At 40.4% G+C, this 17,162-nt stretch overlaps 1 protein-coding gene across 9 annotated transcripts in view; it reads left to right on the top strand.

The window, feature by feature from the left end:
- The window catches only part of NCOA2 (nuclear receptor coactivator 2), a 290,814-nt gene that overhangs the window by 172,802 nt on the left and 100,850 nt on the right, over nucleotides 1–17,162 (top strand). For 5 of the 9 annotated variants that reach the window (XM_049633287.1, XM_049633295.1, XM_049633289.1 and 2 more), the window contains exons 3-4: nucleotides 10,759–10,863; nucleotides 13,160–13,332. In XM_049633287.1, coding sequence (XP_049489244.1) covers nucleotides 10,778–10,863; nucleotides 13,160–13,332 — 259 coding nt within the window. In that variant the 5' untranslated portion in view covers nucleotides 10,759–10,777. Of the gene's footprint in view, nucleotides 1–9,290; nucleotides 9,368–10,758; nucleotides 10,864–13,159; nucleotides 13,333–17,162 lie in introns of all 9 variants that reach the window. The other 4 variants (XM_049633288.1, XM_049633292.1, XM_049633294.1 and 1 more) reach the window with 1 other exon arrangement.

The following is a 17,162-nucleotide window of genomic DNA, read 5'->3' on the forward strand; positions in this document are numbered from 1 at the left end:
CATTTATAATTTGCATTCCAGAGAGCTGGTTATTTAACGAATCTCTTTATGGTTTGCTTGTTGTTTTGTTTTTTTTCCTAGCAGCACAACCCTCCTCCCCTCCCCTCCCTTCCCCCCCTTCCCCCTTCACTTCCCTCCCCCTTCCTTCCTCTCATCCCTCTCCCTTTTTTTCCTCTTCCCTCCTTCCATTCTTTTTGTAAACTCATAAAAGTCTGATGTGTTAATGAAAGGAAATTTGGAAAATAGAAAAATTACATCCATAGTGTCCATCAGAACAATTTAACTGCTAATATTATGGTGAAGTTTCTTCCGAGTTTTCCTGTAAATTAATCTTCTCCTCTGTTTTCACCATCAGCTTAGATTATTTTGTAAACATTTATATGCTATCAAATTCAACCTATAATAGCTACATTTATTAGATAAATCCTTACCAGGTGCCAATCACCATTGTACTCCCTTTACATTTCATGCTCTGAACAAACTTAAAAAGTTACATGTTATTATTTCTTGAAGACATGAAGAAAGTTCAGTTCAAAGAGGTTAATTAACATAATTAACATAACTAATATGGGATATTCCCAGGATTCCAAACCAGAGTGGACAACAGAAGATGTGCTCTGAGCCACTACATTGTATAGCTTCTCATGATTGCATAATAAATTCTATTATGAATCTTAGAGTTCTGTTAGAAAGGCCTCTGCTCAGATGTCACTGTGTCAAGAGAGAACTTTCCTGACCACCCATTTAAAAAGCTACGTTGTTCTGTAAAGTGCTAATCACTATCTGATGTAATAAATGTTCGTTTTACTATTTCTTCCCTCTCCACTTTCTTATTAGAATGTAAGAGTCCTGGACAAAAGACTTGGTCTGTTTTGTTCACTGCTGTATCCCCCAATATCTAGAACCAAGCATGGCACAGTTCAATGATATTTGTTGGATGATTGAATGACCTCGCCTCCAGGTTACCTTTGCGTAAATACCGATTTGCTTAATCACCCTCCATTGGGACTGATAGGCTAGAATAATGCCATGATTACTCCTCTCTGTAAATCACAGGACTGATGCTGCTGTACCCTGAGCGCTCCAGGCTGGTGGGCAACTGCAGCCTACTCCACACGTTTCTACCCCGCACTGACGTTACATGTCTGCCAAGAGCCAGCTTCTCACCTATACTGGTTTCTGCCACTTGTTCTTGTAATTGTATAATTTACTTAAATATGACGTAGATGATTGTGATGGGAGTTTGAAAAGACATATATGTTTCTATAGAAACCAAGACAAATGCTTTAAAAACCTCAAATGGACAAAAATTGCTGTCAAGTAAGTGTATGCAGCATATATCTATAATAGGAAAAAATAATAAAAATATACCTCATAAGATCTTATAAGAAATCGGGTTATCTACAATTTCTAGCTCTATTTTAGATAAACGAAAATTGGAAATAGTAGACGATGCTTAATGATATCAGTACAAAACTCCAAAGGGGACTGATACTCAAATGTATATTTTTATGTTTAAAGTTAAAACAAAATGATTAAAGGGAGTAGGCGTTGAGATGCCTTGGTTGCTTAGGCAACTGAGCATTGATTTGGGCTCAGGTCGTGATCGCAGGTCATGGGATCGAGCCCCATGTCGGGCTCCTCCCTGAACATGGAGCCTGCTTAAGATTCTCCCTCTGCCCATCTCCCCTGCTCGTGTTCTCTCTCTCGCTCTCTCAAGAAAAGAAAGGTAGTAGGTGTTATTTTCTATAATGGTTCTTGATACCTGACTTTTAAAATTAACCAATTACTACTTCCAATTCTGTAGGAAAAGAAGGATTGTACTGTTTGGAATGAAACTCTATATTCTTAGTGTGCCAGGGAAAATCTCTAGCTGGTTTTGTTATTTCAATAATTTCATAAGAAATTCAACAGTAACGATACGACTTCATTTCTCTTCAGGGAATAATTGCTTATGAGCTGAAGCATGATTTCCTTTCTGCACTAGAATGTGAGCTTCAGGAGGACAGGGCCTTCATTTTGTTCATGGCTCTATTTCCAATGTCTGCAACAGTGCTCAGTGCATTAATTAGGTTTTGAATGGATAGATGAATGATTCTAAAGTAGGTACTTTTTTTGTAGAAAGATGTTTTGCATTTTGCAATAATACCAGTAGGCTTTTCGCAAAAAGAAAAGTACTTCCAAAGTATATATTCACTGATAATCAGATTAAATTAAAATATACTGCTTTCTATAGTATGTAATAATTTGTGTTTCTCTCTTCAGTGAAAGTATTGAAATACAGGAACCTCAGTGCTCACATTGCAGTGGTTAAGAAATGAGGAAGTGTTTGGATTTACTTATTAGCTCTAAAACTTCCTAACTGTGGCCATGGTCAAGTTGCTTTATTCTATATCTCTGTTTCCTCATCTGTAAAATGGGGCTAACCATAGGTTGTTACAGGCCCCGAAGCGGTTCGTATGTGTAAAGTACATAGAGGGTATCTGCCAAGCTAGTAAGTACTCAGTAAATAATAGTTATTACAATTATACCTGAGTTTGACTCCTGACCTGTCATTTATTATCTGTGTGACTTGGGCAAATTACCCGTGGAAACAGTCAGAGAGGTTAGATAATCTGTAAGGGAAAGAGAGAGTGTGTGTGTATACACATGTATGTAAACATAAAAATGGGGATTTTTAAGCCAGAAAGTGTGTGCAAGGTACTTAACTCATAATAAGTGCTTCATGAATGTTAGTAAACACACACACACACACCCCCAACATACAGTACTATGAGAGAGGACTTTCATTTATTTAGTTAAAAATGTTTTGTTACCTGGAATCATAAAAACGCCCTTCGTACAGAAACAGATGATCTTGCTTTTGGCATTTCAGTAAGTTTTTCTCCTAAATTAAGGAAGTTTTGGGTTTTTTAAATCTCATAAAGAGGTTTAAAATGGGTTTCAGAATAAAGAAAGATAAATGAATTTTAATCTGGACAAGTTCTGAAACTCCAACACGAGCACCCCATTGTAGTTCTTGGTTTGATGACGTCTTTCCAGAATCCTGAGCCTTCAGTGAACCCTGGTTTTTGGAATACCGACCAGGGGCCGAGTATACCCTGCTGGAAGGGGAGGGCCGCGCTTGTGTTTCGCAGGCAGTGCAGCCCCTTCTCCCTGCCTTCCCTGCCTTCCCTGCCTTCCCTGCCTTCCCTGCCTTCCCTGCCAAGGCCTTATTGAAACCTAGCCTTGCTATTCCTGGCCGGCTTAGTGCCGGCTGACGGCGCTGGGGAGAGAAGCGGCCCAGGGCCTGGCTATATTAAGGAACTTAGCCTATGAGCATTCAGAAAGTAGAAACCGTCTTCTGCCACTGATGTCAGGCTAGACATTTTCCCCCCTGTCGGTAGTGATAGTTCAGCGCAGGTCTCTGCTACTCACACACCCTGCACTGGCTTTTGCTGAGATGAGACTTGACGAGAGGATCTTTTCCTTCTTTAAGACGTACGCGGATGATGGAAATGTTAACGGCAGAATCTTTGTGGAACCCGTGAACGCGCGCTTGGCCATTTATTTGATCGTTGCAGCACGTGTTCAAGAGCCGCTGCTGCCCATTTGCAGGCTAATGTGTTTATTCCAGTCTTCCCAGTGGCATCTTGAAGTGTCTTTCAGCTAAAAAATTCATGAGTATTATTGGCTTTCAGTCAGAAAATGGAATATGTCTTCTAGTTACTGTCTAATATACCACTTTAAGGCCATTATACAAAAGTAAATCCAAGAGCATATTGAAAAGGAAGGAGGTCCGCAGCTTAAACATTTGTTTATACGCTGTATTACTTTTCTGTGGAGTGAGAAACAGCGTAAGAGGAGGTAGGTGCCGAAGCCATTTGACTCGGAGCATAGTCGTACCGAGTTGTAGGCTGTGTTTCCCTCTTTAACTGTCTTCAACTGTAAACGGTTCGTGCTTCATCACTGAAAAATCAGATCCTGATAATAGTAGTTTGTGTTTGCCTGGTTGCAGCTGAGTAAAAAGTCAGGTGTGCAGTAAGTTGCTCAAAACTAGTGAAGTTAAAATGAGAATTGGCTTCCAAAGAAGATGCCTTTTCTTCTATATTGGTATGAAGTGAGTTTCCTGAAACTTTACAATCTGTTGTCACTGTATGAATTAACGTGCAGTTTTACAAGTTTGAATCTGTAGATACGCACTGTAATGTGTGAGGTAAATTAATATTGTATGAAAAGCAAGAAGCAATGTAATGTTTTGTAAAGATGAAGGTGAAAGTATCCTTACGATCTAGTACAAAAGGGTAATAACAACACTCTGGGGAAAAGAATGTACCATTTGACTAGCTACAATTTATTTCGGAAATACTGTGTAGCATCCTCTGTCACTGTGTTAAGTGCACTCATTCTTTTGCCAGTGGAAAGTAAAAGTTTGATTTTTTCCTTGTGCTCTCATCCTTGCACTTCGTAAATCTGCATGGTTGTACTTATATTTGCAGGTGTGTGTTTGCTTATTTCTTTGTTTTTTACTTCTTCTTTGCTTATTTGTTCTTTGTTTGCTTACTTACTTTGTTTGCTTACTTATACACAGCAGTGTGTCCTTGCATAATCTCTGTATTTACTGCAGAGAATATTTAATTCTAGCCAAGAGTTGGGGTCTTGCCAAAATAATGTTTGCTTCGGGTAATTTTGTCCACTTGACACTTTGGAAAGAGGTATTTCCCCTCCTCCGTCAGTTAGAGGTCTTTGTCTCTGTATCGGCTTACTGACGTCCAAGGTCTGGCCATTCTCTGCTTTCTGCCTTTCTCAGTGATCTATGTACTCCAAAAGCACATTTTGCATCTTTAAGCATTAGATACTGTTTTCCCTTAGACTTATCAGAGACTGGCCCAGAAATTGTTCTTTCTGAAAGTAAAGAGATCCCCGCCCCAAAACACCGTATACTTTATAAGGGAAAAATTGTTGCGAGTTTAGAATGAGCAAATGTTTTCACTTGTGATAAAGGAGTAATGAATACATCTTTAACTGCTGAGATGGGCGTCTGACCGATGGAGGGCTGAGAAGATTATCCTTTCGTGATTTAATAGAATAGAAATAGAAAGGTGTTTCATTGAAGATTTATGTACAGTTTCAGTATTGCTTGAGTATTTCTTAGTCTTATAAAGTGCATGAGGAATCAGACTACAGGTTACCCAGCAATGTCCTGTATCTCCCGTAAAGAGAATTCAGAAAGAACCTGGAAGGCCTTGGAGGCTGTAAGAAGCCTCTCTAGTCTCATATCAAGAACTAGATGATTTATCAGGTATCTCCTCCTCTTGTGAGTGTTGATAAGAGAAGTTGTTTCAACAGCTCTTTGTATGTCATTTCATTATAAATTTCATCTCAAAGTGAGGAATTTCAGAGAGGGTCTAACTTTTAAAAAATATTGGGGCGCCTGGGTGGCGCAGTCGGTTAAGCGTCCGACTTCAGCCAGGTCACGATCTCGCGGTCCGTGGGTTCGTCGCGGTCCGTGAGTTCGAGCCCCGCGTCAGGCTCTGGGCTGATGGCTCGGAGCCTGGAGCCTGTTTCCGATTCTGTGTCTCCCTCTCTCTCTGACCCTTCCCCGTTCATGCTCTGTCTCTCTCTGTCCCAAAAATAAAATAAAAAACGTTGAAAAAAAAAAATTAAAAAAATATTGCTTGGAACTAGCAACAGAGAGATCTGATGTTGATCACTCACTGTGTTTGGATTTCAGCAACAGTATTATCCTTATTTATTCTTTAACTGAATTTGTTCCACGTATAATAAATCTGACAGTTTTACAGGCCTTGTTTGGAAGATGGCCAGTACTGATAAAAGATAAAATGCACATTATCATTTGCATGAAGTCTGGATGATTAATTAGCTTTAATGGTATGAGACTGTATTGTGAGCAACAGCTTTGTTACCCTCTAAGTTACACTGATGAATTTCATGAAAGGAAAGTACAGTTTTTAATTGTGTTGAGGCTCAGCATTGCATTTTGCTTTCTGTCATGATGCTAGGGCTATCGCTGGCATTGTTCACCTCTCCCAGAATACCGTCACTTTGGGAAAAAAAGCATGCCTTAATTCTGGTGGCTGTAACTCTACCGTCTGGTTGATACAAGTTGGTATCAGAGGACGGAGGGGAGGACATACAGTCGCAGTGAGAGCAGGACTATTGTTTGTTGTAGATAACGAGAAGGGACAAATTGAAACTCCTTTTCCAGACTTGTCCTTTCACAGCCCCCCCCATCTGGTAGAAACTGGCTTGTTCTCAATGACTGTAATTACCATCAGATACGACCCAAGAGTTTACTTGTGTCTTTTTCAGTTTTTGTGATTTACATTGAATAGTTTCAGAACCAAGAGTGAAACACTCAAGAATTTTGATTTCATGTGAATGTTGAAAATGTGCAAAAAGTTTAAGAAGCTATTAATTTAGGCCTGCTTACAAAATAAGATTCCTAAACCTTCACTGCTGCCCTTCGCTTTTTTTTTTTTTTTTTTTTTTTTTTTTGTCTCTTCAGACAAAAAAGTCTTCAGACCCTTTTATTGGGAATTGACTTTTAACTTTGATCTGCGAAAATGCATTAAAAGTCAGCTATCCATATAGTTTATTTTAGATGATTTTTCTGTACCTAAGTGCACACTGGTAGTCGTAAATCTGTTTATCGAATCTATCATTCTGTCCATCTCTGGTTTTTATCCGTGTCACTTGAGTGGGGGAAAAATTAACTCCCCTAGCCCCAGCACACGTTCTGTGTGAAATCCTAACACTTGCCGCCCGCGAAGCCTCACCTAGGGCATTAAGAATATCAGTCAGAGTCATCCAGATTAGAGCAGCACACTTCTCTTCGAGCGCCTCGTTAATGAGGCTCACCGTTATTTATTTGGTTCATCCACTCAAGACCAGGACATAAATCCACACGTCTGCTCCAGGATTTCATCTACTTCTGGCCCTGTGGTAGGCAAGAAAGAGGAGCCCGGGAGCAGGCTGCTGCCCGCCAGCACCTTCACCCTCCTCCTCCTTTCCCAGCTTCAACCCTAAATTTGCTTTCCCCCTGCCCCCCGTTTTTTTTTCCCTTTTCTTCTGAGGGTCTTGTCTTTTATTTTCCCCTGGTTGATGAGCAGTGGTTCAGAGGGAGCATCCCCAACCTGATGGCCATGGCCAGCAGAATGCATCCTCCTGTCCCTAATTATATAGTCCCCCCCCCCCCTTCTTTTTCCTTTGGTGGTTTACAGGATGGTTGGCCGTGTGTACTGGGCATACAGAGCCCCGGAAAATTGCTCAGAATAGAGGACATATGGGGTAGACACAGAAAAATAAGAAGCAAGTATGTTCACAAAGTTAAAATTTATTTTGAGGAAATGTGTTTAAGGTACCATCACATAGTAATAAAAGGGAAAACTTGGCCTGTAAATAACTTAACTTCAGGAGGAAATTAATGATGTTTCAGAGCTACAAATAGAGTGGTTTGTGAGCCAGTCTTGGGTAGACACAAGTAAAATATAAACCGTCTTCTCAAATGGTTTTCTATACTGAGACCAGAAATTGTTAGCTCCTTGCTTTACTCCTTCTAGCCCCTTAGTTGAAGTGTATCAATTCTGCCCCTTCCTGCCACGTTGCAATTATTAGTTTATGTATTTGGGGAAATTTTAAATCGATGATGGCTGAAGTTAATGCGAAATCCAAACGGAGTATAGTCTGTAAGTAAGATAGTCATTTATATCAAGTGTCTTTTGAAAAGCTTTCTGATTTTTCTGCTGTTTTTAATATATATATGGCAAGACCCTGGGGTTGGGGGGGTGGCAATTTTCACCAAGAAACTTAACACGTATAGCTGCTATGTAGGGCATTTTGTTATATATTGAGTGTTATATTTTGATGATAAAATTTATTGGAGGGGCACCTGGGTGGCTCGGTCAGTTAAGCGTCTGACTCTTGACTCAGGTCATGGTCTCACAGTGCCTTAGATTGAGCTCCGCATCAGGCTCTGTGCTGACAGTGCAGAGCCTGCTTGGGATCCTCTCTCTCCCTCGCTCTCTGCACCCCTACTCTCTCTCTCTCTCTCAAAATAAATAAATGCAGTTTTTAATAAATTCACTTGAATGTTTATGATTTGTAGGACACTGCTTCCAGGGTGAAAATCCTCGAGTTCATTTATTGAAAGCTTACTTAGATTGGATGGGTAATGTTTTTCCTTACATGCTCATGAGTGAAACCATGAGAATTGTGGTTCCAAGAGAAATGCTAAAAAGGAATGTTCATAGGTATCATCTGAGAAGGGTTTTGGTGTTGAGGTTTTTGCTTTCCCCGCTGTCCTTTTATACCTCTTGCAATGCCCTGGCTCCCCTCCCCCTCCCCACTGTTAGAGCTCACAGGTCTTTGTCAAGGCCACCCCTGTGCCTCCCTAACGGAGCCAGCAACGTGTTCTTCTTTATTGGATCTTACAGCCCGCAGGAGCCAGTACCAGTCATATAATACCTTTACCCATTTTACTTATTGGAGTTTTTCCTACATACAGGTGTATCATCCCTCTTAACCTTGTTGTCTGGAGAGCAACATGCCTCCTTGTGCTTCCTGAGCACTGAGCCTGACTCATTCTGGCAGGTGGGCAGGCAGTCTTTGAATAAATGAGGGACATTGAGACGAGGGGAAAGAGCCCAGCACAGAACCGCATGCAGTCCATATCTGGCTGCTTCTCTCTCCTGACTGTGCCTGTGTGATTACTAGAAGAATGACATATTTGATGAGGAGACCCTTGCCGTAACATCTTAGTTAGGAGTAGGAGTATGTGAGCCTGCGTACAAATAATCCCAGTTCCACCATTGGCTGATCTGCTCAACTGTCCTGGGCTGGAGATGCTCATAATTATCCCCATTTTACAGACAAGGTCATTAAGGCATGAGAGGTAACTTCTTAAGGTCCCACAGCTAACCAAATGGTGGACCTTGGACGTGGATGCTGGCCATTAGCTTCTCTGCTCGATTGACTCTCATAGTCTGTTTGGATGATTAAATCATGGCTGGGAATTGCTTGGTGCCTTGTAAATTCTAAATGAGTAACTAAATACAGATTAAATTTGTTATCAGCCCCAAATTGTGGCCACAGTACAGGACCTTGGGACTTGGCTACACGGCTCCAACTAGCAGGAAGCTCAGGCATTAGCTTTCAGAATTGTCCCCTCCTGTGTGACTTCTTGAATATAATGTACAATTGGTGGGACCCCCCTCCACTGATACAGTGTTTCTTCGTCCTGCTTACACGTGACTCTGAAAAAATTTCATTCCTCTGCCCTTGTGGATCAGAGTTGTGACCTGAAGAAATGACTGGAGGGAGACTGAGCATCTCAGAGTACACGGAGGGAAGGCTGGCAGTTTGATGGGTATGTGACAACGATCAGTCTTGGGTGGTGTTTTCTTAGCCCACCCTCCTCAGTGTCCTTGCTCTCCATGAACCTGTTACTCTCTGGCATTTTTCTTAACTCCTTTACCTTCTGCTGTCTTGCCCTTCTGTCTGATTTTTCCAATCTACAAAGGAAGAAAAGCCACTCTAGAAAGCTAAGGAGGGTGAAGGTGACTTTAGAAGCCTGGGAGACCGAAGGAAGGGGGAACTAGTATAGAATTGGAACTCTAAGAATGACTTAAGTACTGACTTAATCTTTTCAGGCCCCATTTTTTTTTTTTTTCTAAGCAGTTATTAAGCACCTTGTGCTCAAGCAACTCTACTGTTTCCCCAGTATCTGTTATTAGTCCCTTTGTTTAGTTCTTTTAGAGCTTAAACCTCTATCATTCCATACTTCATATATTTAAATATTATTTTTGATTTTGCTAATGATGACCAACATGAATACTCTGATTCTCTTACTGTATATCCGGTTCTTTTCTTATTGGAAGGAATCCAGTAAGCAGGAGCCAGTTATTGTCCTCCTTTGTTAGGGTCAATAATATTCCCTGGGGTTTTTTCTTTTCCTTTTTTAAATGCATTTTGAGACCTTTGGTGATAGCAGCTAGAATTAGCCGAGGGAGGGAACATAGGAGCGGCAGGATGTGTGAGAGGAAACCGCCGAGGGGAGGTGTGCTTAGGAAGCTGCTGGGGAGAGAGGGCTCTACGAGCGAGAAGGGAGCAGGGAGGCAGCTGCTGCCCGGGTGGGGGATGGGGGTGGAGGGTTCGGGAGACTCCAGGGGGAGGTGCGAACATCCTCTGTTTGGGGAGCATTGCTCACGGAGGCCTTGTGCAAGGCCAGGACAGGCGGGTCAGATCTAGCTGGTCAGATGGGAAACATTCGGCTTAGTGGTGGGGCACTGCCTCTTGCCAGGGCTGTCTGTCATGGGTGAGCTATTGCAGCACAGACTTCACACTGGCCAACCCAAAACAGAGACTGGGAGGAGCCCCTTACAACACCTGTAGTTTCCCCGTGGGTGCAAGATCACTCCTGAAACTGAAGGCTGACGGCAGAAACCCAGGGCTAGCAGATTGTAGTTGATGGTGTCGCTGAAATACGATGTCTGTTTAAAGAGTATGGGCCCAGTGAGGTAGGCTTGTTTGTTTTTTTAAACGTTAACCTTTACAGATGCTTAACTTTTAAGCAAGGTAAACAAAAACTGAGCCCTTTCATTATAAGTTACACATGCATATTAATCAGAACAATGTGTTAATGACTGTTGTCAAATTTCTGATTGAAGTCAAAGTTCTTTCATGGTTGGTAAATTGATCAGGCACTTTATCATCAGCTCTGTTCTCTTTTTCTACCCCCCTCCCCCTTTCTTGTTTTAGTTGCTGATATGTGTTCAAGATGAGTGGGATGGGAGAAAATACCTCTGACCCATCCAGGGCAGAGACAAGAAAGCGCAAGGAATGTCCTGACCAGCTTGGACCCAGGTTAGATTCTTGCTGAAAAACAGAATCAGTATTGGCCATGAAAGCCACATGCCTGCTTTTTTGATATTTTAGCATTGATTTTACACCCAATCGAAATGTTGTGTTTGGTTTTTTTCTCTTTAACAGTTAAACCTTTAAATAAGTATTATTTAGCTTACGTTTGCTTATGCTAATGAGTTGCAGATTTTATGATTCTTTACAAGAAGGAAGCTACATACTTCTGATGTCCCCTGTGTGCTTCACTATTAAAACAGGTTCATTATATAATTTTCAGTCTTCCATATTTTCGTGTCTGTTAGATCACAGAATGTCATAAAGACAAGAGATCCCATAGTAGAATTTGCTGTTAATTATACGCTGGGTTTTATTTTTATTAATTAATTGTTTTGTGGGTTAGTGACAAAGATTGTGGCCCTTCAGTGAGTAAAAAAAATGATTTAAAGCAAGTTCCATGTCACATCTTATGGATGGAAGTGTGCGTTGTTATAATCCCTATGCAGGGTAATTTAGCATTATCTACTAAAATTATAAATGCATGCTTCTGGGAATTTTCCAACAGTATACTTTCACATGTGCAAAATGACAAACACTGAGGTTACTTGCTATTAAACAGCATTGTTTAATAATTGCAAAAGATTAGGAGAAACCTAAATGTCTATAGGGAACCGTTTAAACAGCCGTGATATATCCATAACCTAGACTACAATACAGCTGTGAAAAAGAACAAAGACACTTAATGGATTGATATAAAAAGAATCTCTTAAGAATAGTTACAGAGAAAAACAAGGTTTAGAGCACACTTACGGAGTACTACCACTGGTATAAAACCATTTGTTTTAGGATAATTAAGAAACACTTAAGAGTTGTTAACCCATTTTGGGGGATAAGAACTAGGCAAATGGGAAACAAAGGTAGAAGAGAGACTTCATTCTTTCGAGGGCTTAAATCATATAAACGATTTTAAAAGTTAAACACAAACAGCAACTTCTGTTAAGTGGCCGGTAAAAAGGAGCAGATGGAAAACAAAAGGGAAGAGGACCAGAAAGGCATTAAGACAGGCAGAGAAGGAGACAGAGCAGAAAGCCAATATTTCATGTTGTCTTTTCCCCTGTTAGTTGCCAAGCAAAACAAGTCTATTAAATCGTCACTGTCCACATCCCAGCCCCCAACCCTTAGCTCCAGTATGTTACCTCTAGATTACCTACTACCTCCTGGCCGTCCTCAGCTTTCTGTCTGTCAAATGTCTTTAATGCCAGGAATCCACTCAAGAAGACAGATTGATAAAATGGAGACTGTTTCAGTGGAGGGGCTAATGTTTTACCTAGTGCTGTGCTGGTGCCTGGAAGTATATTACAGACTACTAAATTTTATCACTGGGTATTATATACAAATAATTGTATATTAAAACTACAGAAAGTTACTTGGTCAAACAACTTACTTTCCTTATTTATTGTACTGTTTGAATGTCATTTAGTGGGCCCTCGACTAAAAAAAAAAAAAAAAGGTTGTACGCTGTTAATGTTAGTGTCAGAGGGAACTTGCTATCTTAAATTCAAATGAGAAGGTCTTGCCAATTTTTATTTTTCCCTCCTTTCCATTAACTTTTTAAAACTTTAGTTGACCTTAGACTGTTTATATTTTGCACGTCATTCAGACTGGAGAGTTAACAAATATCCTGGGTCAGTTTCGCTTTTGTTTCTAGCTGCACTGTGGTTTTTTGCATTATCTAAAAAGACTGGTTTGATTACCAACATCCAAAAGAAGTCCGTGAAACGATGAAGGTTTATTTGTATCTTTTTATGCTTTACCAAAAATCACTGCCATTTCTTTATTCCTATTATAACTGGGTTAAGTTCCCTTTCTTCTTTTACTAATCTTACGTAAATTTTTAAAATTGTATAAAATAATCTCCCTTGCTTGTCTAAAACATCCCTCTATGTATTCAACAGTAAATTCGATGCCCACTTCTGCCAAGTGTTGTATTAAGCTTGGTGATGAGCAGATCGTCCTGATCCTTGTCATGGTGAGGCTTACTGTCCACTGGGGGACGTTATGCACATTGAACAAATGATCACACAAGTAAATCTATAATCACATGCTGGGGTGAGTTTGATTTCAGTAAAACATGCAACATGTAGGACACATTCAGGTTTTTTCCCCCAAAGTACTTCCATGTTTTATGTAAGTGACTTTTGTTTGTTATCTTTTTATTAGAACTTGTGTAACATGCTTCTTTTTTTATAATAGCTTTTTTTTTTTTCAAATGCATAATAAAAACCATGTTTCTTCTTTGTAGCCCCAAGAGGAGCACTGAGAAGCGTAATCGTGAACAGGAAAATAAATACATTGAAGAACTCGCCGAGCTGATTTTTGCAAATTTTAATGATATAGACAACTTCAACTTCAAACCTGACAAATGTGCAATCTTAAAAGAAACTGTGAAGCAAATTCGTCAGATCAAAGAACAAGGTAAGAGGCCCGAATTAATCTTTTGGAGAGTTTAGCTGGTTTCTGTTTTTTCATGTATGAGAAGTCGCTTCAGAGTCCCTTTAATCCGTTTCTTCTGCTTAAATTATTGATGAGGAAATGATGTCACAGTGCAAGATGAATGCAAGTATCACTTGCAGTGGTTTATAAATAGGCTTTATATAAAATTCAGCAATTCCCTAAAGACAGAGGAGACTGAGGTGAGGCAGGGTGATGTAACTTTTCATCTAGTAAAACTCAATTAGGTGCCCACTGATTCTCCTCCCCTTCGTTGGAATTTTCATTGCTTGCACAGCAAGTGACTGTCCTAATTTGCAAGTGAGAAGCCAACTAAAGATGGAAACCAGAAGTAAGGAAAGGAAGCCACCTCCTGTTTCAGCTAGTCAGCATATTTGATTAAGTCGGAGCCTCAACTGGCCACGGCCGCTAGATTAGAATTTCATATCCTGAATGACAAGAGATTTGAAAGGCTCAAGCCTCTAGTCAGAATTCTTTTGTGAAGTTGAAACACGGAACATGACAGCTTTCTTCCTGGGGTTTTCTTTTTTTCAGAGATCATTTTCTGCCTCTCTTCTTTGATATTTTTGCCTACAGAAAAAAATTAAGAAAATAATATTTTAAAAAAACACATTGGACTTTGTGGTGCCAAAAAAAAATCAGTATTAGGCAAGTATGAACAGTGTCTTGGGGGCTCAGGGCCAATGCTCTTAAAGTATTCATACACTGCTTTCCTTCAGGGCTGGGGAGATTATTATCTCTTGTAATCTGTTTTTGACTGCATCCTCTCAGAGTTCATTGTTTTTATTCTCCCTTTTTATGTGATATTCAAAAGAGGCAGATTTTAGAGAAATAATGTCTTTGTCTGTGTAGGTGTAGGACCTGAAACTTGCCGTCAGTCATAAACTCCTAGCTTATCTATTTGCATATTATCATCATAGGATTTTTCATTTTTATACATTTACTATTAAGCTTCAGTTTCATATTTAAAAAATTTTACACATGTAGTTCTTTGTTTTAAGAACTTAAAAATATACACATAGCATACACAACACAGTTCCTCAGACCAACCCAGTCTGAAAATCAGTCTTTATTTTCTGGTTTCTCCATCAAAATGATATCATTAAGCATTCAACGAGTTTCTGCTCTCAGCGCCTGCCTCGGTAGCCCTTCACCTCTTTTGTCTTCCTTCTTTTCCCTTTGAGATCCACTAGTCATCAAAAACTCCGCTTAGTCTCCAAAAAAAAAAAAAAGAAAGAAAGAAAGAAAGAAAGAGAAGAAAACAAGAAAACGTCAGGGGCACCTGGGTGGCTCAGTCGGTTGGGCGTCCTACTTCGGCTCTGGTCACAATCTCGTGGTTCGTGAGTTCGAGCCCCTCATTGGGCTCTGTGCTGACAGCTCAGAGCCTGGAGCCTGCTACGGATTCTGTGTCTCCCCTTCTCTCTGCACCTCCTCTGCTTGCGCTCGCTCGCTCTCTCAAATATAAATAAACGTTAAAAAAAAACCCTCAGTTTAACCTCAATTTTGTATCTTCTTCATTTTTTGGTATCAGCAAATGGATAGAATAACATTCCTAGAGCTCTTAGGAGAAATAATTGGTTAAAGTTTGATAGTGCTTCGAAGTGACTGCGTTTCTGGTTGCTGATACTGTGGTGGAGAAATCAAGCTACTTGTTTCCGATTTCTGAAGCTGAACGAGACAATTTTGTGAACACTGCATGGTAGGCAGTACTTTCACACTTTAAAACAGTTATGTGTTGTTGGTTTTTTTCTGTTTTTTTTTTTGTTTGTTTGTTTTTTACTATCAAGGTCTTGCACAAGGTTTTAAAGTTTTGCAAAACCTTGGTAATTCCCCCTTCAAACCATAAAACACGTTAAGATGTGTCACGCTGGGACTCTGCCATACTTTTCCCGTAGGTTTAATCCTAAGGCTGCATCCCACAACCACCCAAGAAGCAGCAACAATAAACACCCTGTCACATCTTATTCTTATAATAATGTTCCTATTAATTTGAAAATTAATGTGTTTTGAAAAGGGAGGCAGGAGTTAAAAACCAAATGAAAAGCCCAGATACACTTTGATGGTCTCAATCTACTATTTTAAAAATATTGTTTGCTTACTCAATTATTTTTTAAAAGGCAGCGAGACTTTAGAATCAAATCAGACAGAAGCCAGGTCTGAATCCTGGATCTGCCTCTTACAGGCTCTTTGAACCTGGGCGAATTATTTTCTGTGCCTGAAACTCCATTTCCTCATACGGAGTTTAGCAATCACGATCTTGAGGTTGCGTGGCTGTTGAAGAAATCACGAGCTATGTAAATGCACTCCGCAAATACCCGGCCTGGTGAACGTTTGGTAGGTGGTCAGTAAATATCTTTCTCACAGTAAGCAGAATGTCACCTTCTTTTCTTCATACGTGTTGAGGTCTTCAGACAGTGAGCCTTTCCTTCAGGCGGAAAATGAGAAATAAAAAAGGTGGGGAAGCGGATTACGAACATCCTTTCCTGCGGGGCCATTTGAAGAAAGTAAAGTTTTCTGCTGCCAGAGAGCCGTGCGTAGCCCTTGCAGAGCACTCCGCTGCCAGCTGTGTCGGGGCCAGCTGGATTTGTCTCGGCAGTTGAGAGCCACGAGGCCCAAGAGCAACACACAAGTCAGACCTCAGCCCTTCTCCCTCCCTCCGCGTGCCCACCCGCCTGGCCGATGCCCCGTCGGCCAGTATAAATGAAGTCCGACCACCATCACCTTCATCGTGCTTCCGAACTTAATTTATATTTCAGTCACAGGTACCAGGCCGAATAAAATCATAATTGCGCCAGAGAAGTTAAACTAGGTTGCGTCAGGCGTCACAGTAAAGATCGCACGTCGGAAAAGCCAGGCTTATATCTAAGGTACCCTCCATGGTCAAAAGCTCAGGCAGACGAGCCGGGTGTGTTCGGCTTTTTCACTCAGGGCTGCTCTGTCATCAGCTGTCCCTCGAGTTTCCGTTTGCTTTATAAATAGAGGAGAGAGAAGAAAGGATTATTTAAAATGGCGTAAAGGATGAGAATTGGGAGGGAGAATTACCAGCTATTTGAATACGTGAGCATCCGCTCATTTATAGCACTTGGTGAGGCCCGTGTTTGGGAGACGCTAGCCCTCCCGGAGCGTTCACACTGCAGTGGACCTCGTAGAAGCAGAGCACATGTACACAGACGTCGTGTCCTATGTGAGACAATGCTGATAAAGTTGAAAACTTCTGGCTTCTATAAGTTAGAAACGGTAGTTCATAAATCGTAAATAACCTTTTTTCGTAATGAGGCTAATACTGCTTCTATCCCACAGAAGAAGAATACGTAGTATGAAGAATACACATGATTTAATTTTGAATTACTGTGTCCAACTGCACACTCCTCAGCTGGAAACTTAACTCAGCTTGTCTATGGAAAATACACAGGAATTCCTATGCGCCTAAGAAATAAAATTGAAGTGTAAAGTAACAAACATTTAGGGGAGTACTAAAAATTAACACATCTTTGCTGCGCTGTTTAAAGTAACATCTCCTATGTTACCCCAATTTAGATACACCTTTCATTGTTTTTTAATCTTAAATAATTTTAAATGGATTTTATTATTTGGAAAACATTTGTCACTTCATTTAAAGCCGCTTGAGAGCAGTATATTTAAATACAGGGTGTATTGATCAGTTAATGGAGAATTGGTCTCAACCTTTCATTACTGGTTTTCAAAAAGTAGCTTTAATGAGTGAATAACAGTAGGAATGAAAAGGTGCTTCTCGAAAATCTGTGTCAGCGCAAGCTAGATTTGGGGGAAATTTT

The sequence above is a fragment of the Panthera uncia genome, chromosome F2 (genome assembly GCF_023721935.1).
Source record: "Panthera uncia isolate 11264 chromosome F2, Puncia_PCG_1.0, whole genome shotgun sequence".
Taxonomy (NCBI): Eukaryota; Metazoa; Chordata; class Mammalia; order Carnivora; family Felidae; genus Panthera; species Panthera uncia.